Consider the following 14467-nt stretch of genomic DNA (forward strand, 5'->3'; position numbering starts at 1 on the left):
ATTATACAGAACTTTGTTTTTTCTTTAACATGACTGAAATCATAGTATACTACAAATCACTTGTAAACACTTTAATAATAAATTCACTGGATTCAAACTGCAACTCAGCCTTTAAATCCCTTTAGGTCACCTAGGACTCTCTGAGTTAAGAGCAAGGTGAGAGACCCCTAATATCTTCTGACCAAGATCCAAAATAAACTTTAGGTGTAAAGATCAAAGAATGGTTTATCTCAGAACATTCAGTGTTTACTATAAATTTTTAAGTGTGGCAGGGAAGGCAACATCATGGTCAGTGAAAGCTAACCTCTAATTCTGGCACTAAAATACCAATACCAAATTCTGATCTAAATAAGTAATTAGTAGTAAAAAGATCTTCTGCAACGAAGAGAGATAAGATTGTGAGAACTTGAAGGAAAGTAACTAGAATCATAATACAATTTAGAGAAAGAAAAAGACATACTTTGAATCTGGGAATATAAATTATTTCATTTGTAGCTCTAAATTATGTCACCGCTTATTATAAAAGGTCTATAACCAATTAAATAAACCTATCCCTGCTCAAAACAAACTGTTATATGTACATTTTTAAGTATAGAAAATCTCTGCTTTAACTATAAAAGAGCTGAACTTTCTTAACTCACAAAAATACATAATGAAATATAAGTAAACATGAGAGGAGGTGCATGGTGTATAACTTTAAGTCTGGCACCACACACACACAAACACACACAAACACGAGTAAAAGTTTAATCCTGGTTTTGTCATGGCCACCTATGTAATCTTGAGTAAGTCACTTGGTATCTTTGACCAGAGTTTCTTAAACTGTAGAGTAAGGATGCTAGAGATTCAATCTAGCAATAAGCCCTAATGAGATTTTTTTTTTCTGCCTTTAATGTCACAAGTTAAACTGAAATGAAAAAATTTTTAAATAAAATCTATCTTAAATCATTTCAATCATGCATCAAAGCAAAAAAAAATAAAGTTTTTTGGTAAATTAGTACTTATGCTCTTCAAACTGGTTCCATCTATGCTCTAAGAATTGGTTAGGCTATCCAATGGCTAATGACATCCCGTTAACATAGCAATGCTTTCAATGTATATTCCAATAAGATCAAATCTTTTTATTCCCCTCTGGAAATACCAAAAGGAAAGCAAACAAAAGAAGAAAAACACATAGTTTCATAAGGACTATAAACAGCTTCAAAAAAGAATAAAGAAAATATATGAAATACATGTTTTCATATGCTACATGATATTGAGCAAGTACCTCTGTGTAAAGAAACTGACTTTTGAGTTTTAAGCAGTCATTATTTATATATAAGATATTATCCCTAATGAAATTCTATATTTTAATGGTATAGGTACACTGTCCTCAACCTACAAATAAAAACCCAGGCTGAAAACTGCCTACAGAAGATCAGTGGGGACAAAAACTATATAGTCACTGAAACACTAAAGTATAACTACCCAACTATCTTTACATGCAGAACTGCTATGTACTTTGTACTCAGGCAGCTATCTAGTACCAAAATAGTTTAGTTTAAGAACAATGAGAAACCCAAGTTTAAGTTAACTATTGGTTAATGTGCTAAAAAAACTCATTTTGACTCACCTTAGTCCAAGGATGCGCCTTAATTTGAGGGAATTTGAATTCTGTGTAGTTTGGGTTCATTTCTCTAATTTGCTCCCTTGTTGGTGTTCCCAGGACCTAGACAGAGAAAGCCAAGTTATTGCCGTATTTTTCTATATACATTCAAATACAATCTTTATGTTTTAATGTACTGGTTTCATTGGAAAAAAGAATTCCAAAGTCATGAAATATATCATTCATTAAACAGAACAGACTTTGCAAAAGATTTTTAACTGACTATAGATCCTATGCTATACTACCCTACACAGACTTTTATGATAATCATGTTAAACCAGGGTTATACAAAAAGATCACTTAAAAACATTCAGGTAAAAATCAAACATTGTTCTATCAAGAAAAACCATCTACTGCATTTAGTAAAGTATAGCCAAAGGGTTTATTATCAATAAATTAATCAGGAGAACCTTACTCAGATACTGTCATCAATAATTCCACTCAATCAATGAATATTTAGTGAATTGTTCCCTGTGTATAAGGAACTATGCGATGACATATGGAGAATACAAAGAGCCAGAGATTTTTTGTTATAATGAACTTAGATGTTTGTGTGTGGGAAAAAGTGTAACTGTAATACAAGGTAAAAATACATTGAGCACTTCACTGCCTCTAGAGACATAGTATAGGCTGGACAGAGGAAAGCATACAGAACTAACTGCACAAAACAGATGATGGGAAGAAATACTAATTACTAAAAATAAGGACTTTGGAGAAAGATGACATACATCACTACTCGTCTTTATGATTCTAAAGCCTGGTATAAAACAAACTTGTTAAAATATTTGGCCATTTACAATTCAAAAATAGTGGCATAGAAGGAATGTAATGTAGTAAGTACTTGATTTGTGGTGGCAACCAGTGAATAATCAGGGCAAAGTAAGAACTGCAGGGGTTTTTTTTGTTTTTTTTTTTTTGTTTTTTTTTGCTTTTTTGTTGTTGTTGTTGTTCTAATTCTCTAGACTTCATTAAAACCAGAACTTAATCCAGATTTAAGAGTTTTGTTCTTCAAAAGATACTCTTAAGAAAATAAAAAGACAAGCTACCAACTGAAAGAAAATGCCTGTAAAACATACATTCTGCAAAGGACTTCTACCTAGAATATACAAAATAGTCCTATAATTCAAAAACAAAAGGACAAACAACCCCCCCCCAAAATGGGCAAAAGATACAACCAGACACTTTACCCAAGTAAAGACACTTTACCCTTATTTACATAGTAAATAAGCACATGAAAAAATACTCAACATTATTATCATCAGGGAAAGGCCAGTTAAAACAAAAAACAAAAAAAAAAAAGATTGTGTATATCAAGTTTTGGTGAGGATGCAGAGCAATTGAGGCTCTCATCCACTGCTAGTGGAAATGTAAAACTGTATGGCACCTTAGAAAACACTTCGGCAGTATGTTAAAGTTAAACATATACTTACCATACATCCATCGCTCCCACTCCTAAGTATTTACCCAAGAGAAATGAAAGCATATGTTCATACAAAAACTTTTACACAAATGTGCATAACATCTTTTTTGCAGGTGCCAAAAAGCGGAAACAACTCAAATGTCCATGACAGATGAATGAATAAACAAATGGTGGTATATCCATATGATGGAATGCTACTCAGTAACAAAAAAAGAACATAGCTGAATCTACAAATAATTACACCCAATAAAAGAAACCAGGCCAAAAAGAGTACCTACTGTATAATTTCACTCATAGGGAATTCTAGAAAATTTTGTCTACAACAACAGAAAGAAAAGCCATGATTGTGAAAGGCTGGAGAGAAGTATTACAAAGAGCACTAGGAAATTACTGGGGGTGAGGAAAATGTTCATTATCTTGATAGTTTCATGTGTGCATACATATGTCAAAACTTCCCAAACTGTATACTTTAAAAACATGCACTTTGTTATATGCCAATTACGTCTTTCATAATTATTTAAATATCTGAGTGCATAAAGTTTAAGTAAGATAAGTGGAAAGGACATTCTGAGCTACAGTATTATTTGTCAATATAAGCCCAAAAGAAATCCAGTTAACTAAAAACTGACCTTTAATTCCTAAAAGATAATTTCTGAGCAAACCCCTGATGTTATTGAAAAGAAAAAAAATGCATAAAAATAATCTAAATTATAATACATTATTCTGTGGAGAGCTTATTTTTGGGCACTGGAAACACATATCTAGTTATATATCCTCCCTTCCTTGTAGCAGAAGTCCAGCTTTTTAAAGAGGAGCAAGGTGTTATTTAGTACTGGGAAGGAAAGTCTCTGGCCTTTGCAGCTGTAGATATCAAATACTTGTAAGTCAGGAACTATTCACACTTAAAATATGAAGGCTAAAAAGGAATCTTAATTTTTGTTCTTAAATAATAAAGCAAACACTTATATCCTATTTTACCCCTTGATGAAGGTTATGTGTGTGTGCATCTGTGTCTCTATGTCTGTGTGTGTGTATATGTACTGGCAAAGCAGGGAGGAGTGAAAAAGGCAGAGTGAGCTAATCAATAATTCTGCCCCCCAAATGCAACCCCACTGGATTCTTCTAACTGCTGAACAAAAAGACCCAACAGCAATGACATGAATAAATAAGTACATAATGCATACCTTCAATGACCCTACAACTTAGTAATTCCATTTTAAGGTTATACTCTAGCCTAGAGAAACTTTTTATACACCCAAAGCAATACTGTTCATAATAAAATACCACAGGCACAAGCAAAAATCCAAAAGTAGAATTAGTATATAAACAGTAGTATAGTCATACAGTGGTACACTAATAATGAAAATGAATGAAGCAGAGCTACACATACCTTCTGATGAATCTCACAAAATGGTGAGTTTTCACTCAACAATGAAAACATACCATAAGAGTGCCTTATATAAAGCTTAAACATAGGCACGACTAAACTATATTTTAGTATACATAGTAAAACTGTAAAACTAATAAAAAACATGGGAATATTCATTAGAAAAATTAAGTATAGATTATTCAGCTTAACAGGAAGATGTAAGAGAGACTGTGACTGGGATGGGGCATAAGTAATTCTTCTAATTCTTAACATGAGTGATAATTACAAAGATATTTGCTTTATTTTTGTGCTTTACACTGAACACATTTTAACATATTTTGGCATTATGATATACATCACAATCAACAATTAAGGAATGCCCACTTCTGAATCAATGAGTATTTCCTGTGCAGTCTCCATTTATTCAGTATTTTGTTAACACAGGACACAGTCAAAACTTCCCACAAGTTGGTAAGAATGCTAAAAAATGAGAATTGTATGATGTCCATTAGTAAATGCATCCTTTTTTAAAATATATATATATATATATTTTTAAAATTTATTTGACAGAGATCACAAGTAGGCAGAGAGGCAGGCAGAGAAAGAGGAGGAAGCAGGTTCCCTGATGAGCAGAGAGCCTGACGTGGGGCTCGATCCCAGGACCCTGGGATCATGACCCGAGCAGAAGGCAGAGGCTTTAACCCACTGAGCCACCCAGGCGCCCCAGTAAATGCATCCTTTTACTATATGGACAGAGATCACATGCACTTATCAGCCATTTAACTTTCTGACAGGGGCTATGTGAGATAATTTAAGCTACAAACTGTATAATAATAAAAAGGCAGGACACTCCTTGAAGTGAATATTATTATTCTTATTTTTTTTATTATATCCTAAGAGTATTCCCAGTAGAAGGATATTCCCAATTGAAGTAAATCTGTGAAATACAATAAAACAGCTGAGAAATATATGCACTATACACAAGGTTTGCTTAACATATGAAAAACTTTTAATAATTTATTTAATGTGAAAGCAAGAAGGTATATTATGTATTATGTGTGCTTTCACTCCCGTACCTTCTCCCTAAATTCCTATCTCACAGCCACTCACATCTAAACCTTTACCCAAAATTTTACAATGAAAAATTTCAAACATAGAGAAAAGTTGCACTTTTTTTTTAAAGTAAAAACCCTCTCCTTTATAACAACTACCTAAAAAACATGATTTATGTTTTACTACGTTTGGTTCGTCACATTTCCATCCATCTATCCATACATCAATCCACCTTATTTTTTGGATACATTTCAAAGTCAGTTGCAGACATTACTACATGTCAGCATATATATCATTAAGTTTAATATTTATGACATTTAAGCATTTTTTACATACTTGGAATCTTCCTTTAATATACAGTGTGTACATGTAGAAAATCTTTTATTAAAATGGGAAATAATCTGCTTTGACAGTGATACAAATTATATATCTATTATAATTATATATAATATATATAAAAATGATATCACTATTAATTTTAATTCTAATTGACTGTGTCCTCTACCTTCAAAATATGTATATTTGTGACTTTTAAGAAGCTAGGTACTAACCAGTAAACGGAATACTGATTTGTACACTATCAAACATTTAAAAGCAATTAACCAAATGCCTTACTGTCATCATGAAGCAGCAATGGAGATCTTTTTATCCCTTTGTTACAGCCACATGATCTTGAATGTCTAAGACCATTAGATGCGGAAACAAAGATTCTAATGTCCTAGGATTTTCTATGTTTAATTTCTCTTGCCAAATATTCAACTACTATAATCATTTCTCTATTCTTTTTCTTATTATTTTTTTAAATCTTAAAACCAGGTTCTCCCCAGGCTGGCTAACAGAGATGGAAACTAAAAGGAAGACCCTGTAGAACAGGGGTCAGTAAACTTTTTCTGCCAGATAGTAAATCCTTTAGGCTTTGTAGGCCACAGAGCCTCTGTCACTACTCAACTCTGCTGCTATGGCACAATGCAGCTATAAACAAAAGTTTATTTACAAAAACAGGTAGCAGAGTGCATTTGGCTCCTAGGCCCTGGTCACCAACCTCTGACCTAGTCCAAACATTTTTAGAGGTGAGAAAAACTGAGGCCTAGAAGGAGCAACTTTTCAGAGTTGAGAACTAATCAGAGCCAGAACTAGGACATAACTCAAATCTCATCAGTGGCGAACCAATTTTAGGAGATGGTATCAAAGAATCTGTTTATTGGACTTGGTTGGAAGATGAACAATTTCTATTTCTAATTTGGCAGTTGTGAAAGATGTTGATACTATTAAGCATGAAGGCACAGAGCTGGAAGAGGAAACAGTATCTAAGACAATCAAGAAGAACTAAGTGGTAAATAATGGGTATAGAATTTAGAAGAGGACTTGAGGGTAGAAAAACAGGTCTGGTAGTACCTGATGTACAGGTGCTAGGTGGCTGCAGAAGTGTATAACAGGTAAAGCACGCTGAAGGAGAAGTGTACTAAAGATGGGGACCCACAGGACAGAAATATGTGGAAAAAGGGAAACTTAATTTTTAATTTTTAAAGATTTTATTTATTTACTTGACAGAGAAAGAGACAGTGAGAATAAGAATACAAGCAGGGGGAGTGGGGAGAGGGAGAAGCAGGCTTTCAGCCAAGCAGGGAGCCTGATACAGGGCTTGATCCCAGGACCCTAGGATCACGACCGGAGTCAAATGCAGATGCTAAGGTCTGAGCCACCCAGGTGCCCCGGGAAAAGGGAAATTTAAAAAGAAAACTGAGACAGAAGTCCAAGAGACTGGAAGAAGTCCTACAGACAATGATACCATGGAGGCCAAAGAAAGTAAACATTTAAAGAACAGAGAGGTGAGTAACTTATGACATAATTAGTTCAGAGTAAATAAAGGTGTTCACTATATCTGGCCATGAAGTGACTTACTTTCTGATCATGGTGAGATCAACCATGAAAAGAGCAAACAGACCATCATCTGAAATAAGTAAGTGGAGACAAAATGTGTAAGTTCTCCTTTTAAAAGATCCCACAGTGAGGAAAAAGAGAACAAAGAGAAGAAATATTTATGGACCACTCAGTATGTAAAAGCTCTGGGTGAGGTATATCAATTTTCTTTTCACATTCAAGTTTCATAATACTTTATTACCCATTTTACATTTAAACCTATAGCTGATGGAGGTAAACTGACTTCTCAAAGCTACAGTTTGTCATTTGTAAATATGGGATTCAAATGCATGTGCAGTTGACTCCTTAAAATGGTCTACCCAACATTAATAGCAAAAACAAGGAAAAGATTTTTAAAAAAATAATTTAAAAAATCATTTCCATAAACTCCACTGATTTTACCATAAAAGGAAATCTAAATCCTTTTGAATTGTGCAGGATATACTAAGATTTTATAGGATCACGAGGCTATAATTTTAAGTTTAAAAAATTAAACAGACTTAACAAAACCCTTCATGATTTAAATAAAATCTACCCATATCTGGTAATTCAACTGAATAAAAACAGTATCTTTAACTGTTAATATTATAGATTTTAGGCAATATAAGAATTATATGAAGAAATGCAAGCATCTGATTAGCTAAAGAAAATTAGAAAGTTTAACAAATCTCAAACTTATTTTACAAATTCTTGCAAAAATTCTTACGATTCAGTAATTTTGATATAACACTTTCAGGCTTCCTTAACTATAGATTCTTACTGTAAATCCCACACTTACTCATGCTTAAGTATATCTGCAATACCAACTATGCAACTTTTAATATTTTTGTCTGTTGTGATTATTTCACACGTGTAAGATCTTGGTTGGAATGTTAAATGGTGGGCAAATAATATAGCTGTGCATACTGTAAGTAATCTTATTGCAAGAATTTCTATTTTTATTTTGTTCTAATTTTTTTTAATTTAAATTCAATTTACTTAATATACAGTGTATTATTAGTTTCAGGGTAGAATTTAGTGATTCATCAGTTGCATGTTAACAACCAGTGCTCATTATATCAAGCGCCCTCCTTAATGTCCATCACCCAGTTATCCCTCCCCTCACCAACTTCCCCTCCAGAAACCCTCAGTTTGTTCCCTTATAGTTAAGAGTCTCTTCTGGTTTGCTTCCCTCTGTTTTTGACTTTTTCTATTTTTCCTTTCCTCTCCCTATGTTCATCAGTTTTGTTTCTTAAATTCCACATGAGTAGAATACAGTATTTGTCTTTCTCTGACTGACTTATTTCATTTAGCATAATATCTTCTACTACCATCCATGTTGCAAATGTATTGCTAGAATTGTTTTTACTGCGAAGCCCAAGTTACAGAAACTGATGTTGTTACTGAATTACTTTGAGAGCATAATTGCTTAAAGGTGGTCAATATAGGGGTGTGTGGATGGCTCAGCTGGTTAAGCATCTGCCTTTGGTTCAGGTCACGATCCTCGGGTCCTGGGACTGAGTCCCACATCAGGCTCCTTGTTGAGCGGGGAGTCTGCTTCCCCCTCTGCCCCTCCTCATGCTCGTGCACTTTCTCTCTCTCTCTCTCCCTCAAAAATAAATAAATAAAACATCTTAAAAAAAAAAAAAAAAAAAAGAAAAAAAAAAAAATAAAACATCGAAAAAAAAAAAAAAAGAAAAAGAAAAAAAAAAAATTGAAGCATGGATATTAAAAAAAAAAAAAAAGCCAGAAAAACATATGTACATGTTTGAGAAGTTTCAAGTTTCCGAAGGGGTACGGGGGAACAAATACAAAACAAACAAACAAACAAACAAACAAAAACTATCTGAAATTTTTCCAAATTTGATGAAAATTTAATGAAAAGCTCAATGAATCTCAAGCAATACGATACAAAAAATACTATACAGAGTTACAGTCAACCAGTAAAACCCACTGATAAAGGGAAAATCTTTCCCAAAACAAAGAGACACATTGTATGCACAGTGTATTAACAATAGGAATAACAGCTGACTACTCATCAGAAACAACCCAATCCAGAAGAAATCCAGAAGACCTTTCTAAAGAATGAAAAGAAAAAGCTGGAAACCAAGAAATTGTATATCTGGTGAAAATAACCTTCAAAAGACATTATTAAGCAAACAAAAGTTAAGAGAGTTTGTCACCAGATTCTCACTATAAGAAAGTACTTTCAGGATCAAAGAAAAGGATTCTAAATGGACATTCCTATCTATACAGAGGAATAAAGACCACCAAAAATGGTAAATATGTGGCTAAACGTATATTTCTCCCTTGCTTTTAAATTTCTTAAGAAACTGAGTGCTTAAAGCAAAACAACAAAGTATTATAAAAGTATTATAGAAGTAAAAATGTCGGACCACAGCAACATAAAGGACAGGAAAGGGAAATAGAAATATACTGTTGCAAGGTTCTTACTTCATATGTGAAGTGGTATATCATTATTTATAGACTGTGACAAAATTAACGTGTCTATTTTCAATTTCAGAACAACTTTAAAAAATACAATAAGGATGTATAGCTTAAACTTCCCATTGGGGAAATAAAAAAGGCTCATTATATCCATAAGGTGGCAGTAAAGGAGAAAAAAAATGGAATGAAAAATAAATATCAAAGTAAAATACTTAAACTCAACCACAGCGACAATTACATTGAATGTAAATGGTCTAAACAGTCCAATTAAAAAGTAGTAGTTGCCAGACTCTACAAAAAGACAGTAAGTCTATGTTGTCTGTGAGAAAGAAACTTTAAATATAAAGACACATAGGTCAAAATGCAGAAAGTTATACCATGCAAACACTTATCATTAGAAGATGGAGTATCTACATTAATATCAGAAAATGGAGATTTCAGGGCAAGGAAATTAAAATAAAGAGGGTTATTTTCTAATGTTAAAAATAATTTTAAGACTATACTTGAAATTACTATGAATACCATTTATAGGTAAGAATGTAGAACACAGGAACTCTTATATGTTGTTGGGAGTGAAAAATAGTAGAACTGTTTGGAAAAGAACATGGTAACTTCTTATAAAGGTAACACACAGTTATCACATGGCTAGCAACTTTAATCCTAATCCTTTTTTGAAGAGAAATATAAACATATACCTGTAAAAAGATTTATAAACAAACATTTATAGCAGTTTTACTTGTAATAGCTAAAAACCAAAGCCAAACATCAATGTACAGATAAACGGATAAAAAAAAACCTCTTCGTATGTTAACAGAATACAACTCAGCATAAAATGGAATAAACAGGTGATACAGGCAACATGGATGAACTTCAAAAACAAGATGTTGAGCTAGAAAAGCCAGATACAAGAGAAACATACATTCAAATGAAATTATAGAATAGGAAAAATTAATCTGTAGTGACAGAAAGCAGACCAATGGTCACACCTGAGACAGAAGATGGCGGGCCAACTATAAAGGGGCATGAACAGAATGATCAACTGTTCTGTTTGCCTGGTGATATCCTAGAAAAGCCCTCAGGTCCTGGGCACACTGGGATGATTACTCACCCCAGGCTGTACACAGGAAATTTTGGGTGTGGTGGACATGTTCTAAATCTTGACTGGATAGCGGTTATATATGTTTATCAAGGCTTATTAAACTGCGTACTTAAAATGACTACTTTTGGGGCGCCTGGGTGGCTCAGTGGGTTAAAGCCTCTGCCTTCGGCTCAGGTCATGATCTGGGGTCCTGGGATCGAGCCCCACATCAGGCTCTCTGCTCCACGGGGAGCCTGCATCCCTTCCTCTCTCTCTCTCTCTCTCTCTCTCTCTCGCCTGCCTCTCTGCCTACTTGTGATCAAATAAATAAATAAATCTTAAAAAAAAAATAAAGTATCAGAGTCTGTATCAAACCCTACAACTGGAATTATTTTATATACAATAAGAATAGTTTTTAAGAAAGCAAAGTATTTCATCTTGTTTAATTTTTCCCTCCCTTCCCCTATGATTCTGTCTTGCTTCTCAAATTCCTCATGAAACCAGAGAGGGAGACAAACCATAACAGACTCTTAATCTCAGGAAACAAACTGAGGGTTGTTGGAGGAGAGAGGAGTGGGAGGTATAGGGCTGCTGGGTGATGGACACTGGGGAGGATATGCGCTATGGTGAGTGCTGTGAATTGTGTAAGACTGATGAATCACAGACCTGTACCCCTGAAACAAATAATACATTATAATTTAATTAAAATTAAAAAAGAAAGCAAAGGTATGATTTAAGATGCAAAGGAATGTAAGAATGCAAAGGTAAGACAATCAAGAGGCATTTAAAGATTTTTGCTCAGTCTCTTAAGTCATTCATTCATTCAAGACATTTACTGAGTTTCTATCTTTATAGTACTCTAGGGTAGAGAGACTTATAAAATCTGCAAAGATCAGTACAACAAAGTTTAAGTGTAGATATGTTGAGGCGAAAGTTGTACCCTGCACTAGAGTGAGCAAATGATTCAGGAAAGGGTTCTAGAAGGAAAGACAAGAGCTGATTTTAATGTAAGGAGTCTAGACACTATGTCTACACACTATGCGTAGAGTAGAAAATGGACTGATCTGGGTAATATTAACAGCTGAATGGTGACAGAAATTAAGAATTGAATATTGAGGGGAAAGCAATGTTAAAGGCTAAAAGGTAAGTGAGTACAGGTTATGAAGAGCAAAGATTCTAAATGCATCACTATCTGTAATCAACATAATAAATACAATTTAACAAACTGACTATCCTATTTCTACGTGATCATATCTTTATGTTTTATATTAAATTTTATTATATGCAGAGTGTATTTCTACCTTACTCCATCTGAATTATACATATGGAACCTTTCAAATTACATAAATTGAAACTTTTCATTTCATGGATAAAAAAATATGTTTGAAATAGACCTCATCATTTCAGACACAATCAAGTCTTAAGAGTTCCCTTAAATTTTAAAAGATAGAAAAATACATTTCCCCAAACTTTTAGACTAAGGATATACTTAAACAAAACCCCAAAACAAAACCTTATTTTTCCTCAAAAGTGAGTTCCTCCAAAGACTTAAAGGAAATGAAACGGCACATAAATGTTGTATGTACTTTCTGTAAGTATGATAGTTCACACAATTAAAAAAGGGGGGAGTGTTAAAAATGATCACACCATTGGAAAGAGTATATGTATTCTCAGTTATTTATTATTAGAGAAAGACCCTTCCATTTACTGCAAAAAAACACATTTTCTTTGGCCCATCATCCTAGGTCATGAGGAGTTAGGTGGTGAAAACATTCAAAGACTCAGAGATCAGTCCGGCCATATTCCTCTGGGTATACTGTGCATGGTTAAATCCATCATTTCATTTGTAGCCAGTCCCATCCACATTTGTTGTAACATTTTCTCATTCATTTAGCTACATATGTACCGAGACACTGATAAATATCAAATTAGGAATTACGATTTATTTCTTCAAAGAAATAAAGCTAAGACTCATCTGAGAAAAGCTATGAAGTTTTCACAGCTTTGTTTTTAGTACTTCAACACCAGAGGTCGCCAAACTTCAGCAACAGAATGCTGCATCTACAGTCTTAAAAGCAAGGGTAAAATAAAAGAAATCCAATTAGAAAGTTGTTATTCTTCTACTTAAAATTCTGCAGTGGTTTCCAATTACCTACAGGCTAATGCGATCTGGCCACAGCCCACAGGTCCAGACTTCTCTTCCCCAGTAAACTCATATTCCACTATACCCACCATTCAGAACCTTACGCTCAAACCATAAACACACAATAGACCCATTTTCACAAAGCATCTTTGCCCAAATTCATATGTATGTCCTCTATTTCCTTCCTTTCTCTAAATGCTGAATACCTTTCCACGTTTCAAGATTTAGCTCAAAAGTTACCTGTCCTATGATGCATTTCCAGACAGCACTTCCTCCAAATAGAATACTTCTGCCTTTGTAATCTGCCTAGACTTCTGGGATAATACCTGCCTTACTCTATTGTCCTCAGTTGTTCCTCTCTTCCCTCTAGTCTCTGAACTCCTTGAGAGCAAGAACCCTCTATGTTCTAGCCCAGCACCTAACAAAAGCAATAGTAGTAGTTAAAGTGATATGTACTATGAAAGACTAAAGGGATGCATGGCTACACCTATATATAATGAAACTTTTAAAATAAGTTGATAAAAACTGAATTAACATAGAGGCCAGAGAGATTATATGTACCATGGTTGAACAATGAAACGTCTTCACTTCTTTTTGGCAAAAAAGAACTGTTTTTCAGTTTGTGTAACTCTCAGGTTGGCTGCCTATACCATAAACTTGACAAATGTCTCTGGTTTAAAAACTAGTAAAACATGTTACTCAACTACTGTATTTCAAAATATCAGTATTTTAATGACACTGGAACCACTACATTTTTGCTTCCAGAACACTGATATAATGTGTCATTCCCTCTGGCATTTCCCTACAATTTGAAGGCTTTCCTTTTTAAAATCCACTGGATAGGGGCACCTGGGTGGCTCACTCAGTTAAGCATCTGTGTTCAGTTCAAGTCATGGTCTTGGGGTCCTGGGATGGAGCTGCTCAGTAGACTCCCTAACCCTCTGCCCCCTCCCCCGCTCATGCTCTCTCTCTTGTTTGCGCTCTCAAGTAAATGAAAAAAAAATTTTTTTTTAAAGATTTTATTTATTTATTTGACAGAGAGAGAGAGATCACAAGCAGGCAGAGAGGCACGCAGAGAGGGAGGGGGAAGCAGGCTCCCTGCTGAGCAGAGAGCCTGAAGTGGGGCTCAATCCCAGGACCCTGAGATCATGACCTGAGTGGAAGGCAGAGGCTTAACCCACTGAGCCACCCAGGTGCCCCAAATGAATAAAATCTTTAAAAAAAATTTTCACTACAATACCTTTCAAGATACATAGATTTTATCTAATTTCTACATCTTCCCCATAATATCTGATTGAAATTTTGGAATAAGAAATTCTTGTTTTTGTGGTTTCTCCCTTCCAAATTCCAGAAGGCAAGGAATAAAAAGCCCTAACAAGGGCAGCATGAATTCTTAAAATCTCATTAGAACT

At 34.3% G+C, this 14467-nt stretch overlaps 1 protein-coding gene across 3 annotated transcripts in view; it reads right to left on the reverse strand.

The window, feature by feature from the left end:
• The window catches only part of GSK3B (glycogen synthase kinase 3 beta), a 203646-nt gene that overhangs the window by 37617 nt on the left and 151562 nt on the right, over positions 1-14467 (reverse strand). For all 3 annotated transcript variants that reach the window (XM_032852321.1, XM_032852318.1, XM_032852319.1), the window contains exon 8: positions 1613-1708. In XM_032852321.1, the coding sequence (XP_032708212.1) occupies positions 1613-1708 (96 nt within the window). The remainder of the gene's footprint in view (positions 1-1612; positions 1709-14467) is intronic.

Source organism: Lontra canadensis, unplaced genomic scaffold (assembly GCF_010015895.1).
Source record: "Lontra canadensis isolate GAN:19392208 unplaced genomic scaffold, GSC_riverotter_1.0 scaffold6, whole genome shotgun sequence".
Taxonomy (NCBI): Eukaryota; Metazoa; Chordata; class Mammalia; order Carnivora; family Mustelidae; genus Lontra; species Lontra canadensis.